Source organism: Somniosus microcephalus, chromosome 3 (assembly GCF_052327205.1).
Source record: "Somniosus microcephalus isolate GS21.2 chromosome 3, FLI_Smic_1.0, whole genome shotgun sequence".
In the NCBI taxonomy this organism is placed as follows: domain Eukaryota; kingdom Metazoa; phylum Chordata; class Chondrichthyes; order Squaliformes; family Somniosidae; genus Somniosus; species Somniosus microcephalus.
Genome location: NC_140989.1, coordinates 14,822,021 through 14,846,575, shown reverse-complemented (window position 1 = coordinate 14,846,575; position 24,555 = coordinate 14,822,021). Strand labels below are relative to the sequence as shown.

At 45.4% G+C, this 24,555-nt stretch overlaps 1 protein-coding gene across 3 annotated transcripts in view; it reads left to right on the top strand.

Annotated features, from left to right (window-relative positions):
• The window catches only part of LOC147120871 (collagen alpha-1(XII) chain-like), a 377,794-nt gene that overhangs the window by 323,149 nt on the left and 30,090 nt on the right, over nt 1-24,555 (top strand). For all 3 annotated transcript variants that reach the window (XM_085979224.1, XM_085979223.1, XM_085979225.1), the window contains exons 57-60: nt 523-576; nt 3,566-3,619; nt 17,382-17,453; nt 23,389-23,424. In XM_085979224.1, coding sequence (XP_085835350.1) covers nt 523-576; nt 3,566-3,619; nt 17,382-17,453; nt 23,389-23,424 — 216 coding nt within the window. The remainder of the gene's footprint in view (nt 1-522; nt 577-3,565; nt 3,620-17,381; nt 17,454-23,388; nt 23,425-24,555) is intronic.

Sequence of the window (24,555 nt, the reverse complement as noted above, 5' to 3'; positions counted from 1 at the left end):
TAGATCGGATGGATTAAAGCAGTAGTTCAATCTGGTTTGGAGCCACGGTTTAAATTGTTGTCTAATTTTTCTTTTGTTGGGTTTAACCGCCTTGTAATCCACTCCCAGCCCCCGAGCATCCAATACTCGATGAAACAGAGAAGTCTGGAATGTGTTACATTGTAAATCTCAGTACAACTTCAAAGGGCACAGAAACCACTGGGCATTTTAAACACGTTTTGTTTACAAGCCATTCCACATCTGTGAAGGTCACAAGTGGAACAATGTGAAGGAATGCTTGGGTGCCATGGTCTGGCAGTTTATTTTGCAAGAAAAGATCGTCCTTTAAGAGTTTGAGAAGCAATTTATAATGTAGATCTTAGCAATGTATGAAGGATTTAAGTATCTGTCTGTTTTGAGTGTTTCTACAGACTAATAATTAAAGTCAGATGCTGTGCCATTAGGAAGTGCACATGATAACACTTTTATAATAAAGATGCAATTTAATAGGAGCGACTGACTGAAGGATTTGTTTGTTAACAGGGAGCAATCGGTCGGCTAGGCCCATCAGGTACACCAGGATCAGAGGGTCCAAGGGTAGGTACCATTTCAGTCATTCAAAAATAAAACAGTGGTTGTTGTTGTTTCGTATGACGGGAAAAGCTTATAATGGGATGTCTAGTTTGGCTATCCATTTGATGGCCTCCTGAGATGCCAAATGGAGAAACGAGGTGCCTCCTGCAGCAGATCTCAGTGGGCAGGTTGATGTGATGTGTTCCATGGTCTGGGACTCATGGCCACAGTCGCACTTCAGGCCGTCCCTCATCTTCCACTTGTGGAGCAGGTGACCTCATTGTCTGTGCCCTGTGCGGATTGGGTTGAGCGCCGACCGCTGTCTCCGAGGGAGGTCGAAGCCAGGGGACCTCTGCTTTTGGGTCAGTGATGAGGTGTTGGTTCTTTATGTTGCGTGCATCCCACGATTCCGTCCATCTGGATAGTGGATCGATACCAGCGGCGTGAAGATTGGCTGCTGTTTCCCAGAATGGCCGGCGCGATTTTAAGCGCTTTCGTGGTGTGTTTTTCAAGTCTTCGTAAATGGGAAGGTCGATGTTGCTCATGATTGTTTCCATGTCACAGAGCATGGTGGCGTCACGGCAAACGGCAGGCGGGGCAAATGGGACAATAAAACAGTTTACATGTTCGTTCACTAGAAGGTGCATCTTTGCTATCCAACTTGAGTTTGCTGATACTGCAATGTAAAGGCAGCCTCCAGATTCTCCCCAGGATTTAAAGCTGTGGATGGCTCAGTAGGTAAGAGGCATTGTCCAGGATGGAACTGATCCATACGGAATAGGAGGGTCTCGGATCCCCATCCATGGACGATGCCGTTTGTTAATCTCAGCCGCAATGGCTGCAGGAGCGGCCCTGGACCAGCAAGGGGAAAAAACCTAGCCAACATGGGGCTTGTGTGTGTGTTGCCCTCAAGGACAAACAGTCTGCTAACCGTCACGGTCAAGCTTCATACACGAGGAGTGGGTGCTGAGGTGAGGCACTGGAAGACTGTTGGCAACTCATGGATCATACCCCAGTAGAAGTCAGTGCCTTCAGGAGATTAGGGGAGGGGTGGAAAAGTGAGATGAACCTACTGTAATGGGCAAAGCAGTGATAAGGAATAATCCTTAGTTCCCTAGTTTGCATCGTGCCTGCAAATAGTGTTTTAATGGGTTAGTTTGGGACTCCTGGTCATTTGCTAGCAGATGAACATTTGTTATGTAGTGTAACTTGCTGCAGTGCATGGTTCAAGGGAACACAGTCTGTTACAGTCTCCACAATAGTAAGTAAAGAAAGAAAAGCAGAAATACTTATATAACGAAGGAAAGAGTAGGGTACGGTAGCATAGTAGTTATGTTACTGGACTAGTAATCCTAGAGGCTTGGATACATGATCATGAGACCATGAGTTCAAATCCCCCCACAACAGCTGGAGAATTTTAAGTTCAGTTAATTAAATAAATCTCAAATAAAAAGCTAGTATCAGTAATGGTGACCATGAAATTACCGTTGTAAAAACCCATCAGGTTCACTAATGTCCTTTTAAGGAAATAAATCTGCCATTCTTACCTGGTCTGGCCTATATGTGACTTCAGACCCACAGCAATGTGATTGACTCTTAACTGCCCTCTGAAATGGCTCAGTTGTGACACGGACTGCAGCGGTTCAAGAAAGCGGCTCGCCACCACCCTTCTCAAGGGCAATTAGGGATGGGCAATAAATGCTGGCCTTGCCAGCAACACCCACATCCCGTGAATGAATTTAAAAAAAAATTACGTTTATATAGTGTCTTTCACAACCTCAGGATGCCCCAAAGGCCTTCACATCTGAAGAATTACTTTTGAAGTATGATCACCGATGGCAAACATGACAGTCAATTTGCACACAGCAAGTTCCCACAAACAGAAATGAGATGAATACTTTAATTTGTATTTTTGATGGTATTGTTCGAGGGAGGAACAGTGATCAGGATACCATTCCCTGCTCTTCTTTGAGTGGTGACAGTGTCCCAGCTTTTCCAATCACAACACCAACAGTAACCCTACCGTGGCTCAGTTGGTAGCGCGCTCACTTCCGACTCAGAAGGTTCTGGGTTCAAATTGAATGCAGCTAAATAAACGGTGAATGACAAATGGTAGGAGAAAGTGAATATGGAGATGGTTAGGATGGGAGGACGAACAACAGGTCAAGTGTCAGTTGTGGCTCAGTGGGCAGCACCCTCGCCGCTGAGTTAGAAGGTTGTGGGTTCAAGTCCCACTCCGGAGACTTGAGCACAAAAATCTAGGCTGACACTTTAGTGCAATACTGAGGGAGTGCCGCACTGTCAGAGGTGCCATCTTTCAGATTAGACGTTAAACTGAGGCCCCGTCTGCCCTCTCAGAGGGATGTAAATGATCCCATGACACTATTTTGAAGAAGAGCAGGGGAGTTTATCCCCGGTGTCCTGGCCAATATTTATCCCTCAACCAACATCACTAAAGCAGATGATCTGGTCATTATCACATTGCTGTTCGTGGGCGCTTGCTGTGCACAAATTAGCTGCCGCATTTCCTACATTACAACAGTGACTACATTGAGCTGGCCAGCCACTCTTTCACCTGCTGGTGCCAGTGGCCATTTGACTTCATAAAGGGGCTGAGAAGATTTGCTGCTGCTGGGTTTTTCATTGGGGGTCTCCAGGCCTGGAATCCTCAGGTGGGCCCCACTTAATGCCATTAAGCCAACTGGTCTGCCAGGCATCCAAGTCACTTGACATTGGAGAGGCTAGAGCTGAGGACCCTTTGCCTGGCCCAGCCCAACCCTCTCTGATGTCATAGGCCATATTTGGGGTAGGTATATGGTCCCGCTTAAAGAGGCCCCAACAGAAATTAGTGGCTGATTTTCCGCACATTCTAATTCCAGCTGACTGACGGCAAGAATGTGCCACTAGACAATTACATTTCTGGGATGATATTTTGAGGGGTGTACATTTAATGCTAAAAGGCACAATAACTAATTTTGATTACTTTTAAAACTGTATTTCTTTTATATTATAGGGCTTCCCAGGTAAAGAAGGACCTATTGGTCCTCGAGGACCACCGGGACCAATTGTAAGTCATGACTTCAGAAATAAATGCTGCTATCGAATGTCTTTAAAAAATGTTGTAAATTGTGGTTAATCTTCACCCTGACAGCATCCATTTAAAACTTCATGGCGCAGGCTCCTTACTAAAACTCCGTATTAAGGACAGAAAGCATGGAACGAGAAAAGACTGGTCATCCCATCAAATCTGTGCAATGATGAACTCTTACTCCCCCTCATTCAGTTAATCTATAAAACTATAGAAGTTTAGCAGTAGGAGACCATTCAGCCCATTGTATCTGTATCAACTGTCGCTGGAGCAATCCAAAACTAATCCCACTGCCCAATGGACCTGTATCATCCTCTGGTTATCCACTTTTCCTTTGAGAGATTCAATTGTCTCTGCCTCAACAATTCCCTGCAGCAAAGTGCTCCATGCTCCAACAGCACTACTAAAGATTCTGCAAAGTTTGTCTCTGCTCCACCCCACCTCACCTCCTGACTCCCCAAAGCCTTTCCACCAACTACAAGGCACAAGTCAGGAGTGTGATGGAATACTCTCCACTTGCCTGGATGAGTGCAGCTCCAACAACACTCAAGAAGCTCGACACCATCCAGGACAAAGCAGCCCACTTGATTCGCACCCCATCCACCATCTTAAACGTTCACTACCTCCACCACCGGTGTACCGTGGCTGCAGTGTGCACCATCTACAAGATGCACTGCAGCAACTCGCCAAGGCTTCTTCGGCAGCACCTTCCAAACCCGCGACCTCTTCCACCTAGAAGGACAAGGGCAGCAGGTGCATGGGAACACCACCACCTCCAAGTTCCCCTCCAAGTCACACACCATCCTGACTTGGAAGTATATCACCGATCCTTCATCGTTGCTGGGTCAAAATCCTGGAACTCCCACCCTAACAGCACTGTGGGAGCACCTTCACCACACGGACTGCAGCGGTTCAAGAAGGAGGCTCACCACCACCTTCTCAAGGGCAATTAGGGATGGGCAGTTAATGCTGGCCTTGCCAGTGAGGCCCACATCCCATAAACAAATTTTTAAAAACCACACCTGAGCAATGCAAATCCACAACATCTATCTAACTCTACGTACGTTCTGCACACACAGAAATGATAGGATATAGTTATGATGAAAGACTTAGAAAGCAAAGGCTATATTCACTGGAATAGAGAAAGTTACTTGAAGTGTTCAAAATTGTGAAAACACTTAACGATGAAAGACTTTTTCCTACTGGTCATTGAATTGGGAAGAAAGGTGCAGAAACTCAGGATGAATACTGGATAAAGGTTATAGAAATATTTTAACATAAATGGCTTTTGAAGTCAGGTCAATCATGCTGTCTAGGAGGGAATTAGATAAACACGAAGAAAGATGATAATAAAAGTTACATGGATAGGGCTAGAGTAGATAGTTCCAATCTGGAGATAGGCCCAACACAGGTTTGATGGGCCAAATGGTATTCTGTGCTTATACATCCTTGACTTGCCTTTGTTACCTCTAGACTTGACTATTCCAACGCACTCCTGGCTGGCCTCCCACGTTCTACCCTACGTAAACTTGAGGTCATCCAAAACTCTGCTGCCCGTGTCCTAACTCGCACCAAGTCCCGTTCACCCATCACCCCTGTGCTCGCTGACCTACATTGGTTCCCGGTTAAGCAACATCTCGATTTCAAAATTCCCTCCATGGCCCTCACACCTCCCTATCTGTAATCTCCTCCAGCCCCACAACCCCCTTTTTCACTGACTTCAATAGAAAGAAAAATTGACAGGATGCATAGCCAGTTTTGCTCCCACCACTGAAGTTGGAAGTTATCTCCAGTTGTGTTCTTCACAGCATTCAGTTAGCTCAATCGATATTTCACCTTGTAACGCTTATCCTCTTCCTCTCTGGATAATCATCCAACCCTTTTGAGAAGAGGTTTGGAAGTTCACAATATTAAATTTAAACCTTGCACTCCGTCGCTGAAATTATATTACACCCCTCTTTCCACTGGCTCCAGTCCACTGAATGATATCGCAAGTTGAACAGATAATGCAAAGAGCCTGGCTCAGATTCAACCCATGACACCATTGTTGGAACAGCCCGTCCACAGGGAGCGAGGAGAGAGCAGGGAAACCACTGCAACTGTAATTATATTTAAAAGGAACGTGACTCATGGAAATGTAAGGAATCTGGTAACATGTCAGAATTCCAAGGGCCATTGTCCTTGTCACTGTGGAGGGAGAGGAGCCAGCATTGATGTTGGTGTCATCATCTCTTGGTCAGGCAGCACGGCAACACATGGGGACAAAAATTGCATGATGGTAATGCGATAACTAATAACACAAAATACTTAAAACAATTAGGGCTAGAAATTCGGCTGCTTTGCGCCTCCCGTTAGCACCTGCGGGGCGCTAAGGGGTTACTGACTGGGCGCGGCGAATTCAGCGACACCCGCGAACTTCCCTGGCAGATTTGCGCTGGCGCTAACACTTACCGCCTCGGTCTCTAGCGCCCTGTAGATCGTGACGTCATCAGGTGCGCAGCGCTCCATTACTGCCCCGGATGTGAAATTAACTTTTGCCCCCTGCATTATCGCCTCGTGTTGACAATGCCAGCAAGAGGAGGTGTTCTGAAGTCGGATGGCCACTTCGGGAGCAGTAATTAAAGGGAATGCTTTTCAGATCGCTGAACCATTCTTATTTGCACCAGTCTGGTGCCTGCGCAAAGCTTTCACTCTTTCATTGTTGCAGGATGTCCAAGCCCTCCACTTCATGTCAGTGTTTGGAGCTGTATTGGCAGTCGCCTTGCAAGACTGCAGAGCTGACAAATAGCTTCTGGTGCAGTATTGTCCCTTCCCTTTAAGTGAGGGAAGCAGCCTCTGTGATTGAAGCGTGCCGTCTGGAATGCGCTGCAAATTGTCTTGCACTCTGCCGGTACCGCCCCGCTCTCGGACTTTAGCGCCCTAAGAGAAGTGGTTAGCGCTTGATTTAGCGATCCACTTCCCTCTCGGAGCGCTACAACGGAATTTCACAGGAGCCTATCATCATTAGCGCCTGGCGCTAATTTCTCAGCTTTTGAAGTTTTAGCGCTCTAAACGGGGCTATAATGGATTTCTCCCCCTATGTCTATAGCACAGAAGGAGGCCATTCGGCACATCGTGACTGTATCTTCTCTTGCCAAGCGCAATCCAAGATTAACCTCTCTGTCCTGCACTCTCCCCATAGCCCTGTATTAACCTCTGCTTCAAACAGTTATCTAATTTTCCCTTATTAGATGCAATGGTCTTCGCATCAAGCAATTAGGAAAGCAAATGGTATGTTAGCCTTTGGAGTATAAGAGTAAAGAAGTCTTACTGTAATTATATAGTGCCTTGGTGAGACCACACCTGGAGTACTGTATACAGTTTTGGTCTCCTTACCTAAGGAAGTATCTTAGAGGGAGTACAACAAAGGTTCACCAGACTGGTTCCTGGGATGGGGGGATTTTCCTATGAGGAGAGATTGAGTAGACTAGACCTATATTCTTTGGAGTTTAGAAGAATGAGAGGTGATCTCGTTGAAACAAATAAAATTCTTAAGGGGCTTGACAAAGTAAATGCTGGGAGGATGTTTCCCCTGGCTGGAGAGTCTAGAACTAGGGGTCACAGTCTCAGAATAAGGGGTCGGCCATTTAGGACTGAGCCATAGAGTTATACAGCACAGAAAGAGGCTCTTCGGCCCATCGCGTCCGCGCCGGCCATCAATCCCTGTCTAATCTAATCCCATTTTCCAGCATTTGGTCCATAGCCTTGTATGCTATGGCATTTCAAGTGCTCATCCAAATGCTTCTTGAATGTTGTGAGGGTTCCTGCCTCTACCACCCTTTCAGGCAGTGAGTTCCAGATTCCAACCACCCTCTGGGTGAAAAAGTTCTTCCTCAAATCCCCTCTAAACCTCCTGCCCCTTACCTTGAATCTATGCCCCCTTGTTATTGACCCCTCTACTGAGATGAGGAGAAATTTCTTCACTCAAACGGTTGTGAATCTTTGGAATTCTCAACCCCAGAGGACTGTGGATGCTCAGTCGTTGAGTATGTTCAAAGCAGAGATCGATAGATTTTTGGATACTAAGGGAATCAAGGGATATGGGGATAGTGCAGGAAAGTGGAGATGAGGCAGAAGATCAGCCATGATCTTATTGAATGATGGAGCAGGTTCGAGGGGCCAAATGGCCTACTCCTGCTCCTATTTCTTCGTTCTTATGTTCAACCACTCCCTGTGTCAAAGCATTCCATGCTCCAACAACCTGTGTAAAGAAATTTCTCTGAACCTCTCCCCTCACTCTCTTAGAAACTATTTTAAATTGATGACAACTCATCACTGACTTCCTACCCAGAGGACATAGTATTTCCCTATTCACTCTATCAAAAGACTTCAGAAAATTAAAACCTCTATTAAATCTCCTTAGTCTTCCCTGCTCCAATAGAATGCCCCAATATCTCGTCTCTCCTCATAACTGTGCTTTTTAGCCACTTCTGTATGAAAGCTGAGTATCTCTAAAAGGCTTTTTGCCAACTTATTTAAATTGGAGGTTGAGCTTTAGATTTGTGCATTGAAGTCAATATGAGCCTGCCCCTGTATTTTCCTCATTCTGTCATTGACGGTGATGTAGTAGACAGCTTTATGATATAATTTTCACTACCATGCCATCTAAATGGGTGCGGTTGTGTAGTAGTTATGTTACTGGACTAGTAATCCAGAGGCCTGGACTAATAATTCAGCAGAACATGAGTTCAAATCCCACCATGACAGTTTGAGAATTTGAATTCAGTTTTAAAAATTTGGAAATAAAAAGATGGTATCAGTAAATGTGACCAAGAAGCTCTCTCTCTTCTCTCACACACTCTCTCTCTCTCTTCTCTCACACTCTCTCTCTTCTCTCACACTCTCTCTCTCTCTTCTCTCACACACTCTCTCTCTCTTCTCTCTCACACACCCTCTCTCTTCTCTCACTCTCTCTTCTCTCACACTCTCTCTCTTCTCTCTCACACTCTCTCTCTCTTCTCTCACACTCTCTCTCTTCTCTCACACTCTCTCTCTCTCTCTTCTCTCACACACTCTCTCTTCTCTCACACTCACTCTCTCTCTTCTCTCACACACTCTCTCTCTCTTCTCTCATACTCTCTCTCTCTTCTCTCACACACTCTCTCTCTCTTCTCTCACACACTCTCTCTTCTCTCACTCAGTTCAGTTCAGTTCAGTTCAAATGCTTTATTGGCATGAAAGTTTACAGAGAACCATATTGCCAAAGCTTACATAGCAAAAAGGTACAGTTTTCCAACATTCTGTAGGTGTCAATCGATTTGACATTTGTTGGGTACATACAATATTACTTTTAAACAATATTAATTTTAAACAGTCTTTCTACTTCATTTGGTACGTTCAATATTAATTTTAAACAGTCTTACTTTTAAACAGTCCTCAGGTTGTGACATGTTGTTACATATTTGGCCCCAAGGGTATGGTCTGTCTCCTTCTCCTAGGACTAATCTCAATTTTGACAGATCATCCAATTCCTTGAAATCTGGGGTTGTTTGGCTTAGCTTGTTGAATAATATGTTTCTTCATGTGTTGAATTTTGCTCTCTCTCTCTTCTCTCACACACTCTCTCTCTCTTCTCTCACACACTCTCTCTCTTCTCTCACACACTCTCTCTCTCTTCTCTCACACTCTCTCTCTTCTCTCACACACTCTCTCTCTCTTCTCTCACACAATTCCAATTCCAATTAAAATGCTTTATTGGCATGAAAGTTTACAGAGAACCATATTGCCAAAGCTTACATAGCAAAAAGGTACAGTTTTCCAACATTCTGTAGGTGTCAATCGATTTGACATTTGTTGGGTACATACAATATTACTTTTAAACAATATTAATTTTAAACAGTCTTTGTACTTCATTTGGTACGTTCAATATTAATTTTAAACAGTCTTAATTTTAAACAGTCCTCAGGTTGTGACATGTTGTTACATATTTGGCCCCAAGGGTATGGTCTGTCTCCTTCTCCTAGGACTAATCTCAATTTTGACAGATCATCCAATTCCTTGAAATCTGGGGTTGTTTGGCTTAGCTTGTTGAATAATATGTTTCTTCATGTGTTGAATTTTGCTCTCTCTCTCTTGAGTCCTCAGGTTGTGACATGTTGTCTCTTCTCTCACTCTCTCTTCTCTCACACACTCTCTCTTCTCTCACACACTCTCTCTCTTCTCTCACACTCTCTCTCTCTTCTCTCTCACACACTCTCTCTCTCTTCTCTCACACACTCTCTCTCTTCTCTCACACTCTCTCTCTCTTCTCTCACACTCTCTCTCTTCTCTCACACACTCTCTCTTCTCTCACACTCTCTCTCTTCTCTCACACACTCTCTCTCTCTTCTCTCACTCTCTCTCCTCTCACACACTCTCTCTCTCTTCTCTCACACACTCTCTCTCTTCTCACACTCTCTCTTCTCTCACACACTCTCTCTCTCTTCTCTCACACTCTCTCTCTTCTCTCACACTCTCTCTCTCTCTTCTCTCACACACTCTCTCTTCTCTCACACTCTCTCTCTCTCTTCTCTCACACACTCTCTCTCCTCTCACTCTCTCTCTCTTCTCTCACACACTCTCTCTCTCTTCTCTCACACACTCTCTCTCTTCTCTCACACACTCTCTTCTCTCACACACTCTCTCTCTTCTCTCACACACTCTCTCTCTCTTCTCTCACACTCTCTCTTCTCTCTCACACACTCTCTCTCTCTCTCTCACACTCTCTCTCTCTTCTCTCACACTCTCTCTCTTCTCTCACACTCTCTCTCTCTTCTCTCACACACTCTCTCTCTCTTCTCTCACACTCTCTCTTCTCTCACACACTCTCTCTCTTCTCTCACACACTCTCTCTTCTCTCACACACTCTCTCTCTTCTCTCACACACTCTCTTCTCTCACACTCACTCTCTCTTCTCTCACACTCTCTCTCTCTTCTCTCACACTCTCTTTTCTCTCACACTCTCTCTCTTCTCTCACACTCTCTCTCTCCTCTCTCACACACTCTCTCTTCTCTCACACACTCTCTCTCTCTTCTCTCACTCTCTCTTCTCACACTCTCTCTCTTCTCTCACACACTCTCTCCTCTCACACACTCTCTCTCTCTTCTCTCTCTCTCTCTTCTCTCACACTCTCTCTCTCTTCTCTCACACACTCTCTCTCTCTTCTCTCACACACTCTCTCTCTCTTCTCTCACACTCTCTCTCTTCTCTCACACTCTCTCTCTTCTCTCACACTCTCTCTCTTCTCTCACACACTCTCTCTCTCTTTTCTCTCACACTCTCTCTTCTCTCACACTCTCTCTCTCTTCTCTCACACTCTCTCTCTCTTCTCTCACACTCTCTCTCTTCTCTCACACACTCTCTCTTCTCTTACACACTCTCTCTCTCTTCTCTCACACTCTCTTCTCTCACACTCTCTCTTCTCTCACACACTCTCTCTCTCTTCTCTCACACTCTCTCTTCTCTCACACTCTCTCTCTTCTCTCACACACTCTCTCTTCTCTCACACTCTCTCTCTCTCTTCTCTCACACACTCTCTCTCTTCTCTCACACACTCTCTCTCTTCTCTCACACTCTCTCTTCTCTCACACACTCTCTCTCTTCTCTCTCACACTCTCTCTCTCTTCTCTCACACACTCTCTCTCTCTTCTCTCACACTCTCTCTTCTCTCACACTCTCTCTTCTCTCACACTCTCTCTTCTCTCACACACTCTCTCTCTTTCACACTCTCTCTTCTCTCACACTCTCTCTCTTCTCTCACACACTCTCTCTTCTCTCACACACTCTCTCTTCTCTCACTCTCACTCTTCTCTCACACTCTCTCTCTCTTCTCTCACACACTCTCTCTCTCTTCTCTCACACACTCTCTCTCTCTTCTCTCACACTCTCTCTTCTCTCACTCTCTCTCTTCTCTCACACTCTCTCTTCTCTCACACACTCTCTCTCTCTCTTTCTCTCACAATCTCTCTTCTCTCACACTCTCTCCTTCTCTCACACACTCTCTCTCTCTTCTCTCACACTCTCTCTCTTCTCTCACACTCTCTCTCTTCTCTCACACACTCTCTCTTCTCTCACACACTCTCTCTTCTCTCACACTCTCTCTCTTCTGTCACACTCTCTCTTCTCTCACACACTCTCTCTCTCTTCTCTCACACTCTCTCTTCTCTCACACTCTCTCTCTCTTCTCTCACACTCTTCTCTCACACTCTCTCTTCTCACACACTCTCTCTCTTCTCTCACTCTCTCTCTTCTCTCACACACTCTCTCTTCTCTCTCACACTCTCTTCTCTCACACACTCTCTCTTCTCTCACACTCTATCTTCTCTCACACTCTCTCTCTTCTCTCACACACTCTCTCTCTTCTCTCACACTCTCTCTCTTTTCTCACACTCTCTCTCTTTTCTCTCACACTCTCTCTTCTCTCACACACTCTCTCTTTCTTCTCACACACTCTCTCTCTCTTCTCACACTCTCTCCTCTCCCACACACTCTCTCTCTTCTCTCACACTCTCTCTTCTCTCACACACTCTCTCTTCTCTCACACACTCTCTCTCTTCTCTCACACACTCTCTCTTCTCTCACACACTCTCTCTCTTCTCTCACACACTCTCTCTCTCTTCTCTCACACTCTCTCTCTCTTCTCTCACACACTCTCTCTTCTCTCACACACTCTCTCTCTCTTCTCTCACACTCTCTCTCTCTCCTCTCACACTCACTCTCTCTTCTCTCACACTCTCTCCTCTCACACACTCTCTTTTCTCTCACTCTCTCTCTCTTCTCTCACACACTCTCTCTTCTCTCACACTCTCTCTCTTCTCTCACACACTCTCTCTCTCTTCTCTCACACACTCTCTCTCTCTTCTCTCACACTCTCTTCTCTCACACTTTCTCTCTCTTCTCTCACACACTCTCTCTCTCTTCTCTCACTCTCTCTCTCTTCTCTCACACTCTCTCTCTTCTCTCACACTCTCTTCTCTCACACACTCTCTCTCTCTTTTCTCTCACACTCTCTCTTCTCTCACACTCTCTCTCTCCTCTCACACACTCTTCTCTCACACTCTCTCTCTTCTCTCACACACTCTCTCTTCTCTCACACACTCTCTCTCTCTTCTCTCACACTCTCTCTCTTCTCTCACTCTCTCTCTTCTCTCACACTCTCTCTCCCTTCTCTCACACTCTCTCTTCTCTCACACTCTCTCTCTCTTCTCTCACACTCTCTCTTCTCTCACACTCTCTCTCTCTCTTCTCTCACACACTCTCTCTTCTCACACTCTCTCTCTCTTCTCTCACACACTCTCTCTCTTCTCTCACACACTCTCTCTCTTCTCTCACACTCTCTCTCTTCTCTCACACACTCTCTCTCTTCTCTCACACTCTCTCTCTCTTCTCTCACACACTCTCTCTCTTCTCTCACACTCTCTCTTCTCTCACTCTCTCTTCTCTCACACACTCTCTCTCTCTTCTCTCACTCTCTCTTCTCTCACACTCTCTCTCTTCTCTCACACTCTCTCTCTTCTCTCACACACTCTCTCTTCTCTCACACTCTCTCTCTTCTCTCACACACTCTCTCTCTCTTCTCTCACTCTCTCCCTTCTCTCACACTCTCTCTCTCTTTCACACACTCTCTCTCTCTTCTCTCACACACTCTCTCTCTCTTCTCTCACACTCTCTCTCTTCTCTCACACTCTCTCTCTTCTCTCACACTCTCTCTCTTCTCTCACACACTCTCTCTCTTTTCTCTCACAATCTCTCTTCTCTCACACTCTCTCTCCTTCTCTCACACACTCTCTCTCCTCTCACTCTCTTCTCTCACACAATTTACAATTTACAATTTAAATCGCTTTATTGGCATGATAAGTTACATCTTATGTTGCCAAAGCATCAAAATACATCTATGGTTTAGCACATAAACGCAGTTCTATTCATACAGTGTATAAACAGGTATATCCCTGAGTGTATAAATATACATTCGCATTGTTTATATATATTTTTTTCTTAGTTTACTGGTTGTCCCTCTGTTCATGGCAAGCTGTAACATAGTGCGCCGCCAGTGTTATACAGCTTCTCTCCTCTCCCAGTAGGAATGGGAGTTTTTGGTTGTCATTCAGATTTCTGAAATCAGGGCATATTTGTGAGAATTTTTGGTAGAAATTCTCCCTGATGCCCTGATATTTTCCACAAGCTGTGAGGAAGTGCATCTCTGTCTCCACCACTCCCTGACTGCAGTGAGAGCATATCCTGTCCTCTCTTGGCAGCCTGGTCTGCCTGTGTCTGCCTCTCTCTTCTCTCTTCTCTCACACACTCTCTCTCTCTTCTCTCACACTCTCTCTCTTCTCTCACACTCTCTCTCTCTTCTCTCACACACTCTCTCTCTCTTCTCTCACACTCTCTCTTCTCTCACACTCTCTCTCTCTTCTCTCACACACTCTCTCTCTTTCACACACTCTCTCTCTTCTCTCACACACTCTCTCTCTTCTCTCACACACTCTCTCTTCTCTCTCACACTCTCTCTTCTCTCACACACTCTCTCTCTTCTCACACACTCTCTCTCTTCTCTCACACTCTCTTTTCTCTCACTCTCTCTCTTCTCTCACACACTCTCTCTTTCTTCTCACACACTCTCTCTTTCTTCTCACACTCTCTCTTCTCTCACACTCTCTCTTCTCTCACTCTCTCTCTCTTCTCTCACACTCTCTCTCTTCTCTCACACACTCTCTCTTCTCTCACACTCTCTCTCTTCTCTCACACTCTCTCTTCTCTCACACTCTCTCTCTTCTCTCACACTCTCTTCTCTCTCACACACTCTCTCTCCTCTCACACACTCTCTCTCTCTTCTCTCACACTCTCTCTCTCTTCTCTCACACACTCTCTCTCTCTTCTCTCACACACTCTCTCTTCTCTCACACACTCTCTCTTCTCTCACACACTCTCTCTTCTCTCACACACTCTCTCTTCTCTCACACACTCTCTCTCTTTCACACACTCTCTCTCTCTTCTCTCACACACTCTCTCTTCTCTCACACACTCTCTCTCTTCTCTCACACTCTCTCTCTTCTCTCACACTCACTCTCTTCTCTCACACTCTCTCTCTTCTCTCACACACTCTCTTTTCTCTCACACTCTCTCTCTTCTCTCACACTCTCTCTCTCTTCTCTCACACACTCTCTCTTCTCTCACACACTCTCTCTTCTCTCACTCTCTCTCTCTTCTCTCACACTCTCTCTCTTCTCTCACACACTCTCTCTCTTCTCTCACACACTCTCTTCTCTCACACTCTCTCTTCTCTCACACTCTCTCTCTCTTCTCTCACACACTCTCTCTCTCTTCTCTCACTCTCTCTCTTCTCTCACACTCTCTCTCTTCTCTCACACTCTCTTCTCTCACACACTCTCTCTCTCTTTTCTCTCACACTCTCTTCTCACACTCTCTCACTCTCTTTTCTCTCACTCTCTCTCTCCTCTCACACACTCTTCTCTCACACTCTCTCTCTTCTCTCACACACTCTCTCTCTTCTCTCACACTCTCTCTCTCTTCTCTCACACACTCTCTCTCTTCTCTCACACTCTCTCTTCTCTCACACTCTCTCTCCTCTCACACTCTCTCTTCTCTCACACTCTCTCTCTCTTCTCTCACACACTCTCTCTCTTCTCTCACACACTCTCTCTCTTCTCTCACACTCTCTTCTCTCACACTCTCTCTCTTCTCTCACACACTCTCTCTTCTCTCTCACACTCTCTCTTCTCTCACACACTCTCTCTCTCTTCTCTCACACTCTCTCTTCTCTCACACTCTCTCTCTTCTCTCACACTCTCTCTTCTCTCACTCTCCTTTTCTCTCACACTCTCTCTCTTCTCTCACACACTCTCTTTCTTCTCACACACTCTCTCTCTCTTTCTTCTCACACTCTCTCTTCTCTCACACTCTCTCTTCTCTCACTCTCTCTCTTCTCTCACACTCTCTCTCTCTTCTCTCACACTCTCTCTCTTCTCTCACACTCTCTCTTCTCTCACACTCTCTTCTCACACTCTCTCTTTCTTCTCTCACACACTCTCTCTCTCTTCTCTCACACACTCTCTCTCTCTTCTCTCACACTCTCTCTTCTCTCACTCTCTCTTCTCTCACACACTCTCTCTTCTCTCACACTCTCTCTCTTCTCTCACACTCTCTCTCTTCTCTCACACACTCTCTCTTCTCACACTCTCTCTTCTCACACTCTCTCTTCTCTCACACTCTCTTCTCTCACACTCTCTCTAAAAACGACTGATTCACTGATGTTAGGACAGGAAGCCTGCCCTCCTTACCTGGTCTGGCCTATATGCGACTCCAGTCCCACACTAACAGCCCTCCGTGTATCATGAGGTCCCACACTGCTAGTGACGCCCGCATCCCAAGAATTAATTTTTAAAAATGAAAGTATTATGGGGAAAAATTTGGGGTGTCCCTTTTGGCGCCCTGAAAAAGTTAGCATCCCTGTGCCGTAAATTCAGTGGTAGCACCCCAAGCAGTAGGCGGAACGCTACTGGAAGCGCTCCCCCTCCTTCCTGGGGCGCTGGCAGTTCATATCGCGCGCTACATGCAACAGCGCCACGCGTGTCGGCATGTAGTGCCGCGGTATTGCAGACCTCCCCTCCCTGATTAAAGGGGAGGGGCCTGCAGCGTGCACCGGAGCCCTGCTGGACCACCAGGGAGTGGGGTGCCGACAAAAGAGACCGGCACTCAAGAGGAGTGCCGGGCTGAGCAATTGCGGCCGGCACCCCGAATAAAAGGGGGAAAGGGGGCAGTTGTTGGCAGGCGGCCAGAAAAAAAAGGCCGCCCGACACCTGCCCTTTAATTACCGCCACCGTGGCTGCAAAAACGCCACCCTGACCCTGTTGGACACATCGTCCAGCGATAGGTCAGGGGGCGCAGCCGAAGTTTGCGGCTGGGGCGCGAGCGGGGAGCTGCGCACGGCGATGATGTCATCGCCGGAGGCGCAGCGCTACTGGCGACCGCTGCCACTAACCTCCCGCTGAATTTCACGGGAGGCGCTAGCCGCACCATGCCCGGGCGCTAACGGGAGGCACAGAGCAACCCAATTTTTCCCCCTTAAAGTTGTATGTTTCACATAAGTGAAAGCTGATTCAATCCTGGCTACATATTGAGGAACGCAAGACTTTGAGAGGTCAGATCATGCCCACACCCCCTCCCCCCATTTCCCACACCTTACACACTTTCTGAATCAGGAGCAGCATGGCGAGGAGCTTGGGAGTAATGTCTCCCAAGTTTGGGGGATAACTTGAGGAGATCCAGAGGTGGAAATTATAGTTAGCGCAGTTCTCTTAACGTGCATGAACCACGCTCCTCTGATGCTATTTCAATGCGGACATTAACTTAACAGGTTAATGGCAACGTTGAAATATCACGGAGAGGAACATGGTGTTTTACAAGAACAGGATCAAGCACAATCCTTATTACTCAGGCATTTTTTAAATGTTACTTGCCCTTCAAAGGCAAGTAAAGAATCAGACCTTGTTTGCCCATCCCTGCTATCAAGAAATGCAACTTCAAATGAATTTTGATCTGATTCCCCTTCCTAATAAGTAATTTCAATCTTCACTATCTCTGACTCATCAGCTAATCACGCTTGTGGACCTACTTTGGACAGATGTAACTGTTCTGCTTTTACTAGATAAGTATTAGTTACAGACTGCTAAGACTCACAACTTATTCCTTTTTGTTTTTTAGGGTACACCAGGTAACCCAGGTCCTACTGGTCAAACTGGGAATCAAGGCAAACAAGGTGGCACGGGATCACAAGTAAGTGATCAACTTAACTAATTCAATACTTTGGTTCAAATTAAGATGAGGAAGGTACGTCCAGTGTTAACACTTGCCATGCAGTTGTTGATATCTGTGGGATCTTTTATCTTCAAAATATTATCTACCTTTTGTAACTGTACAGAGCCCAAGCACTAGGCAGCAGATGAGAGGAGAGCTGGCCAACCATGGGCATCCCCACATTCTTTGGCAAAGCCAAGCTGTGCTCTGTTAACCAGAGAGTGAGGATGAGGGTGCGGAAAGTCTGAAGGTGCCTTCTGTCCGGATAGCCAGTTGTTTGTGCTGCACTTAAAAAGTCCGGTCAAGTCCATCAAGTCATTGGACATTTCTGTCTCTTGCTTTCCCTAGTTGTATGCTTTTGTCACGCCCTAGGCCTAGTGTCCCTGGGAGTGGGGGATGGGCACCAACTTGCAAACACCACGCCGCTCCCTATTTTCTCAACAAAAGTGCGTGGAATAATCAATGCTCCAAATCTCTCCTCACCACTGCCATGATGGCAGTAGACTGAATCTCTGCACAATTGAATACATTGTGTACACCTTCATATACTCCTGCCGTATGGCACTTTATCGGAAATTCTCACGATCCCTGCAACCATACAGGCCAATTTCACGGGGCAGCTCTCCTTGATGTATTTGTCCCCAATTGTTGTGCAATGAAATATTTTCAGTTTTGATTCAGTAACTATGACTTGATTATTTTTATCCCCCCCCATTATTAACTATTGAGGACTAACTTCTCTCTTTCATGTGCATTTGAATGGTTAGATGGCATTTGAAAATAACCTTGTCCTTGATATCACACTGTGCAATATTAGTGTGCGAATGTTTAATGCATCGGCATGAATTTCCTTTGCCTGCTATTTTAATGAAGGTGGCAGCCTGCTTCTTTTAAAATTCCCACACTGTGGATTTTCAGACCAATTCATTAAACATTCACTCACTCATATTAAACACGGTAATTTCAAAGCCTTTATGATTCTCACTGTTGACTGTTTCAAGCTGTGTGTACTCAAACTGATTTGAGCTGAATATTTTTTTTAGTTTCCTGACCTGTTAATAAATGAAACTCAGATGTGGCCTCGGTGTACTGCTCTTCCTGATAATGTTGTCATGAGCCTAGTTAATGAAGCCTTGCCTTATGTCTTCAGATTGCTCTGGACTCTTTAGTCTACATTTTCCACTATATCTGTATAGTTTAGACCTCATTGACCGTTTTTTCAACAAACTTAAATGGAAGGGTGATTTTGCACCAATTTTCCGCAGCCAACTCATTAGCATAACATCAGGTGCAAATTTGGATGGGGATAGGGGGCACATTCACAGAATCACAGAATCACCACAGTGCAGATAGAGGCCATTTCGGCCCATCGAGCCTGCACCGACACATATCCCACCCGATCCCCGTAACCCCTACACCAACACATATCCCACCCTATCCCCGTAACCCCATGTATTTAATCCCCCTAACACTAAGGGTCAATTTATCATAGCCAATCATCCTAACCCGCACATCTTTGGTGGTGGGAATGGAAAATTGTGTGCAAGAGAAACTTAAAAGGATGAGAGAAGTTAAAAGGGAGTGTCGCAATAGGGTGACTAAAGTCCTGAAGTACTTCAGGGAGTCTCAAAGGACGTTGCAACCCATTAACTGCCTTCATCAAGATTGAAGGGGCAGGGGACTAAGAAATGAGAGGCAAAAATGAAGAGAAAGGGAAGCCAAGGTGGAAACATCAGTCTGTGGGCAAGTGATGGTGGAGATGATACTGCACAAAGTGATTGTGAGGGTGGTGGTCTTGTCTTCTTCCAGCGTGCCTGTGGGAGGTAGAGCCAAGGTTTAGGCCAGAGATGACTGTTGATGTCACTGGGTGTGCCAGCCCTATGTTGTGGTAATTGCAGATGCCCTTGCAACAGGCGGTACAACTCTGCATCTGCCACTCCGCTGATCCAGACCCTGAGAAGTTAATTCCCCATCGACGTTGCTAGGTGGATGTGCCTGGGACTGTAGATATGGTTGGCGGCATCTTGACAGGCGTAGTCAAATCAGGCTATGCCGGCTGCTCATCACCCTGGCATGCCTTCTTTCATCCTGTGACTTTATTTTTTATTATTTCATCTTTGAAATATGGGTGTTGCTAGCAAGGCCAGCATTTATTGCCCAGAACAGGAATGATATTAGCCAAAGCTGTAAATATCGAAAAGCAATGGACAGCAACAAAATAAACTTTTAACTTCAACAGCTACTTCTCATTAAGACTCTGGCGGGTTAAATTATTTTTGTTGGTTGGATTAAGAAAGGCTTGTAGCTCTGCAGCACATTCTCATAGGAAAAATAGTGTCATGTTCCAGGATTTCAGACTGGTCTCCAGATATAGTTCTATCGTAGAAAAATGTAGAAAGCTACATATGGGAATGTGGACCACAAATAGATCAATGAGGTTGTTTTGGCAGCCTCTCAGTTCCATGAAGGGAAGGCATTCCTCACACATCCTCAGCTAAGGTAACCTCCGTGTTCTCTTGGGAAGTAAAGTCAGTTACCTGGATAAACTAGAGAAGCTGGGGTTGTTCTCCTTAGAGCAGAGAAGGTTGAGAGGAGATTTGATAGAGGTGTTCAAAATCATGAGGGGTCTAGACAGAAAGATAAGAGAGAAATTGGTCCCATTGGCGGAAGGGTTGAGAACCAGAGGACACAAATTTAAAGTGATTGGCAAAAGAACCAAAGGCGACATGAGAAAAAAAATGTTTACGCAGCGAGTGGTTAGGATCTGGAATGCACTGCCTGAGAGGGTGGTGGAGGCAGACTCAATCGTGGCTTTCAAAAGGGAGTTGGATAAGTACCTGAGGGGAAAATAATTTGCAGGGCTACGGGGAAAGGGCGGGAGAGTGGGATTAGCTGAAGTGCTCTTGCAGAGAGCCTGCACGGGCTCGACAGGCCGCATGGCCTCCTTCTGTGCTGTAACCATTCTATGATTCTATGAAATTCCTCTGTGACCTATTGTTAACGAGTTGGTCAATGCATTCAGCTGAATTTCCTCTGTGTGATATTTGTAATGAATTGATTAGCACGCTGTTGAAGTTTCTCTGTGTGATATTTATTATGGCCTGGTATTTGCAGTCCTGATGACGGCAAACTGGCAGCTTTCATCGTCATTTCGCCCTTGAAACTGACCGCAACTTGGGATTTAGCATAGGTGCAGCTTAACGGAAATCCTGAAGTTGTGGCTTGTCATTCACTGCTTCATTCACTGCTCCTCCACAGGTTGCACTGTGACCCCCTCCTCCCACAGAGCCGGCAATCAGTGTCATCTCTCAAATCATGGAAACTGTCGAAAACATCTGCTCTTCCGCAGTAATTACGCTGTTAAATTCCCCACTAAAAGTCAGACATGAAGGGATTAGCTGTAACTGCGGTCTTAACAGCGTACTGACTGCTAAATAAAGGTTATAGCCCTGAAAAACTCATTTTAATCTTGTGCAGTGTCAAATTTATCCATTTTAATAAAAATTAACATTTTTAAGAAACTTAAAAAAAAACACTGTTTTCATTTTCTTTTAAAAGTTTGTTCATCTTTATTTCAGGTTTGCTTGTTTGCCATTTTCCCATGTGAGAGCCCCAATCTTTGCTTTGTTTTTAAAAAGTTAGAATTTTAAGAGCTTACCCACTTCCTGGTTCGCTGTCTGTGATAATTCTGCGTTTTGTTTGGCTGCTTAGGCAGGTTGTTGACGTCACAGCAGTTTGCACTATGGGATTCCCACTATACTCTGTTGATTTGAATTACACGTCAGAAAACCCAAACTTCTCAGCAGAGAGATTACGAGCCAGCAGCGATCGCCTTTGCTCCATCGCTGACTGCAAATTCCGGGCCATTATGAGTTATTAATATGTTGTAGTGAAGTTTCTCTGTGTAATATTTGCAATGGATTGATGTTTTGGGATGGATATCTCTGTATAATATTTCAAGGAAATGATTAACACATTGGGGTGAACTTCCTTTGCCTGCTTTGCAAACACAGTGACTGGAGAATATCACCCCAAATCAACACATTTAAAATACTGCACAAAACTATTTCTACCCCATGGTCTTTTTGGCTGAAGCTGTGTTTAAAAGCTCGCAGTTATGGTGTCAACCTCAACAAAGACAACAACGCATTTATAAAGCTCCTTTCACATAGGAAAACATAGGTCCCAATATGCTTCACAGAGGAATAAGACAAAAAATGGACATCAAGTCAATGAAGGAGGGGTGACTAAACGCTTGGTTAAATAGGTGGATTTTAAGAAGCACCTTAAAGGAGGAGAGGGAGATGGAAAGAGAGAGGGGTTTAGAAAGGAAATTCCAGAACATAGCCGCCAGTGGTGGGCCAGAATGAGGGGGGGCGGGGGGGTGATAATACATAGGCCACAGTTAAACAAGTAGCTCCTGGGAGGTTTGCAGACCTTTGTGAGGTTATACAGACAGTGGATTTAAACACAAGGATAATGTTATTAAACATAAGGATTTGGGGGACTGGTAGCCAATGAAGGTCAGCGAGGACAGGGAGTGATGGGCGAGTGGGACTTGGTGTTGGAGAGGATACGGACAGCAGAGTTTTAGATGAGCTGAAATTTATAGAGGGTGGAAGGATGGGAGGCCAGCGAGGAAAGCATTGGAATAGTCAAGTGACAAAGATATGGATTCGGGTTTTGTCAACAGGCAGACTGGGGTAGGCGTCAGGCGATGTTACAAAGTTGGAAGCAGGCGATCTTTGTGATTGTGAAGATATAGAATCGGAAGATGAGCTCAGGTTCAAATAGGATTATGAGCAGCGCAGTGTGCTGTTTGTTGAAGCGCCAATGCGTTGTACGATTGAATGGTAGCGCCTGCATTTACCGATTCCCCACGTGCTGAGTTTTATCAATGGAGGGTTTGGAGATGCAGAAGCGAGTCCAGCCACTTCTTCAGTCAAGGGGAGCATCACCACACTGTACCCCTCCTCTGTACCCTAGTGGTCAGCATTGGGATCTGATGTTTTATGAGATGGATGCACTGTCTCACGTGGTATTCAGCCATACAAGCCGGAAGGCCCAAGGTCTTGATTCCCAGACTGCATCAAGTCAGCTGATCTTGGACGGTTGGCCCTGTCTAGGAAGCGAGATCAATCAGCTAGGACTTCTGATCCTGATCACTACTCAGCGATTCTCACGGGAAAGCACTCGTGTATGGAGTGGGATCAAGCTTGGCTGTGATGCTTTCCATCGTTGAGCAGCCTGAAGTCAACGGAAAGTAAAGTCAGGCGGCCGATCTCATTGTGCCAGCTTCCCGCTATGCGAGTTAGGATTACCCCCCACAAATATAACAGTAACTCTCCACCTATCACTCATCCTTTAAGATCTCTCTTAAAACCCACCCAACTTGTTTGACCAAGGCTTTGCTCACTCTTCCTAATAGCTGCTTCTTTGAATTAGCAGCCATTTTTTTTGGCTGATCGCACCCCGAAACGCGTTGAGATATTTTTCTATCTTAAAGGCGCTATATAAATGTCAGTTGTTGTAATGATGCTAATGTGAGCCTATGGGTCACAAATTCTAATTGTTGAGTAAACAGAATTGAGGTCATTCAGAGTTTAATGAGTGTTTAGTCAGGGAACTTTGCCCATTGAAATAGGTTTAAATCTATGATTCTATGTGTGACATCTTTCGTGTAACATCTGTATTGTGATGTCTGCATTTGTATTGTGTTTAATTATATGTTTTTAAAATATAGATGTCAAGACATTATGGCCTGGAAATTTGTCTCGGGTGTTGACACAAAACGGGTGGTATCGGCTCGGCCGCCCGTTATACGCAGCACCTGATATTCAGTTCCATTGCAGTCAAAGCGATTATATTTAAAATTATAATGCAATTAAAATAATTTATTTCTTTTTTTTAATAGGGACAAACTGGCCCAAAAGGAGAGAAAGGTGACCGGGTAAGTGATGAGAGTTGGGAGATTATATCCTCCAACTGCATTGTCATGACTCATTCGTTGTTTGAAACACATCTCAGAAGATATCAGCTGGGATTGCCCCAGCCCCTAAAACAACCATTTTAGGTTAGGAATCACAAAAGTCCCGGTTTGGTTTGATGATCATTGAATTATGAGTAAGTCTGAACTTCCCAAAGTTCTCCCTGCAGAAGCTGGCAGCAGCCTCAACAGTGGCTTCATGACATATTCCTCTGTTCATAAGAACATAAGAAATAGGAGCAGGAGTATCTGCATCGAAATGGCCTCTATCTGCACTGTGGGGTTTCTGTGGTTTCTGTGGTTTCTGAGTAGGCCAATCGGCCCCTCGAGCCTGCTCCACCATTCAATAAGATCATGGCTGATCTAATCCTAACCTCAAATCTTCTATCACTCTCCATCCACCCGAACCCATGTGATCTCCCGGGAGAGGCGAAAAACCAGATAAAAGACCCAATGGCCAATTTGGGAGAAAAAAATCTGGGAAATTCCTCTCCGACCCATCTAGGCGATCGAAATTCTTCCAGGAGATCACTCTGTCCCTATATTTTCTACAGTACTTACCTTCTATAAAGGCGATCTCCACCCCAGCCAGGAACAGGAATAAAACCATCTCCTGAAATCTAACACAGAATTAGAACACAGTAGGAGCAGAACCAGGCTACACGGCCCCTGGGCTCACTCCACTACCCACAGGGCCATGACCATTCCGAACCTAGACTCATGTCCAATTTCCTGCTTGCTCCCCGTAACCCTTAATTCCCTTTACTTCTAGGAAACTATCTATTTCTGTTTTAAATTTATTTAATGATGTAGCTTCCACAGCTTTCTGGGGCAGCAAATTCCACAAACCTACCACCCTCTGAGTGAAGAAGTTTCTCCTCATCTCAGCTTTGAATGAGCAGCCCCTTATTTTAAGATTATGCCCCCTAGTTCTAGTTTCACCCATCATTGGGAACATCCTCACCGCATCCACCCGATCAAGCCCCTTCACAATCTTATATGTTTCAATAAGATCGCCTCTCATTCTTCTGAACTCCAATGAGTAGAGTCCCAATCTACTCAACCTCTCCTCATATGACCACCCCCTCATCCCCG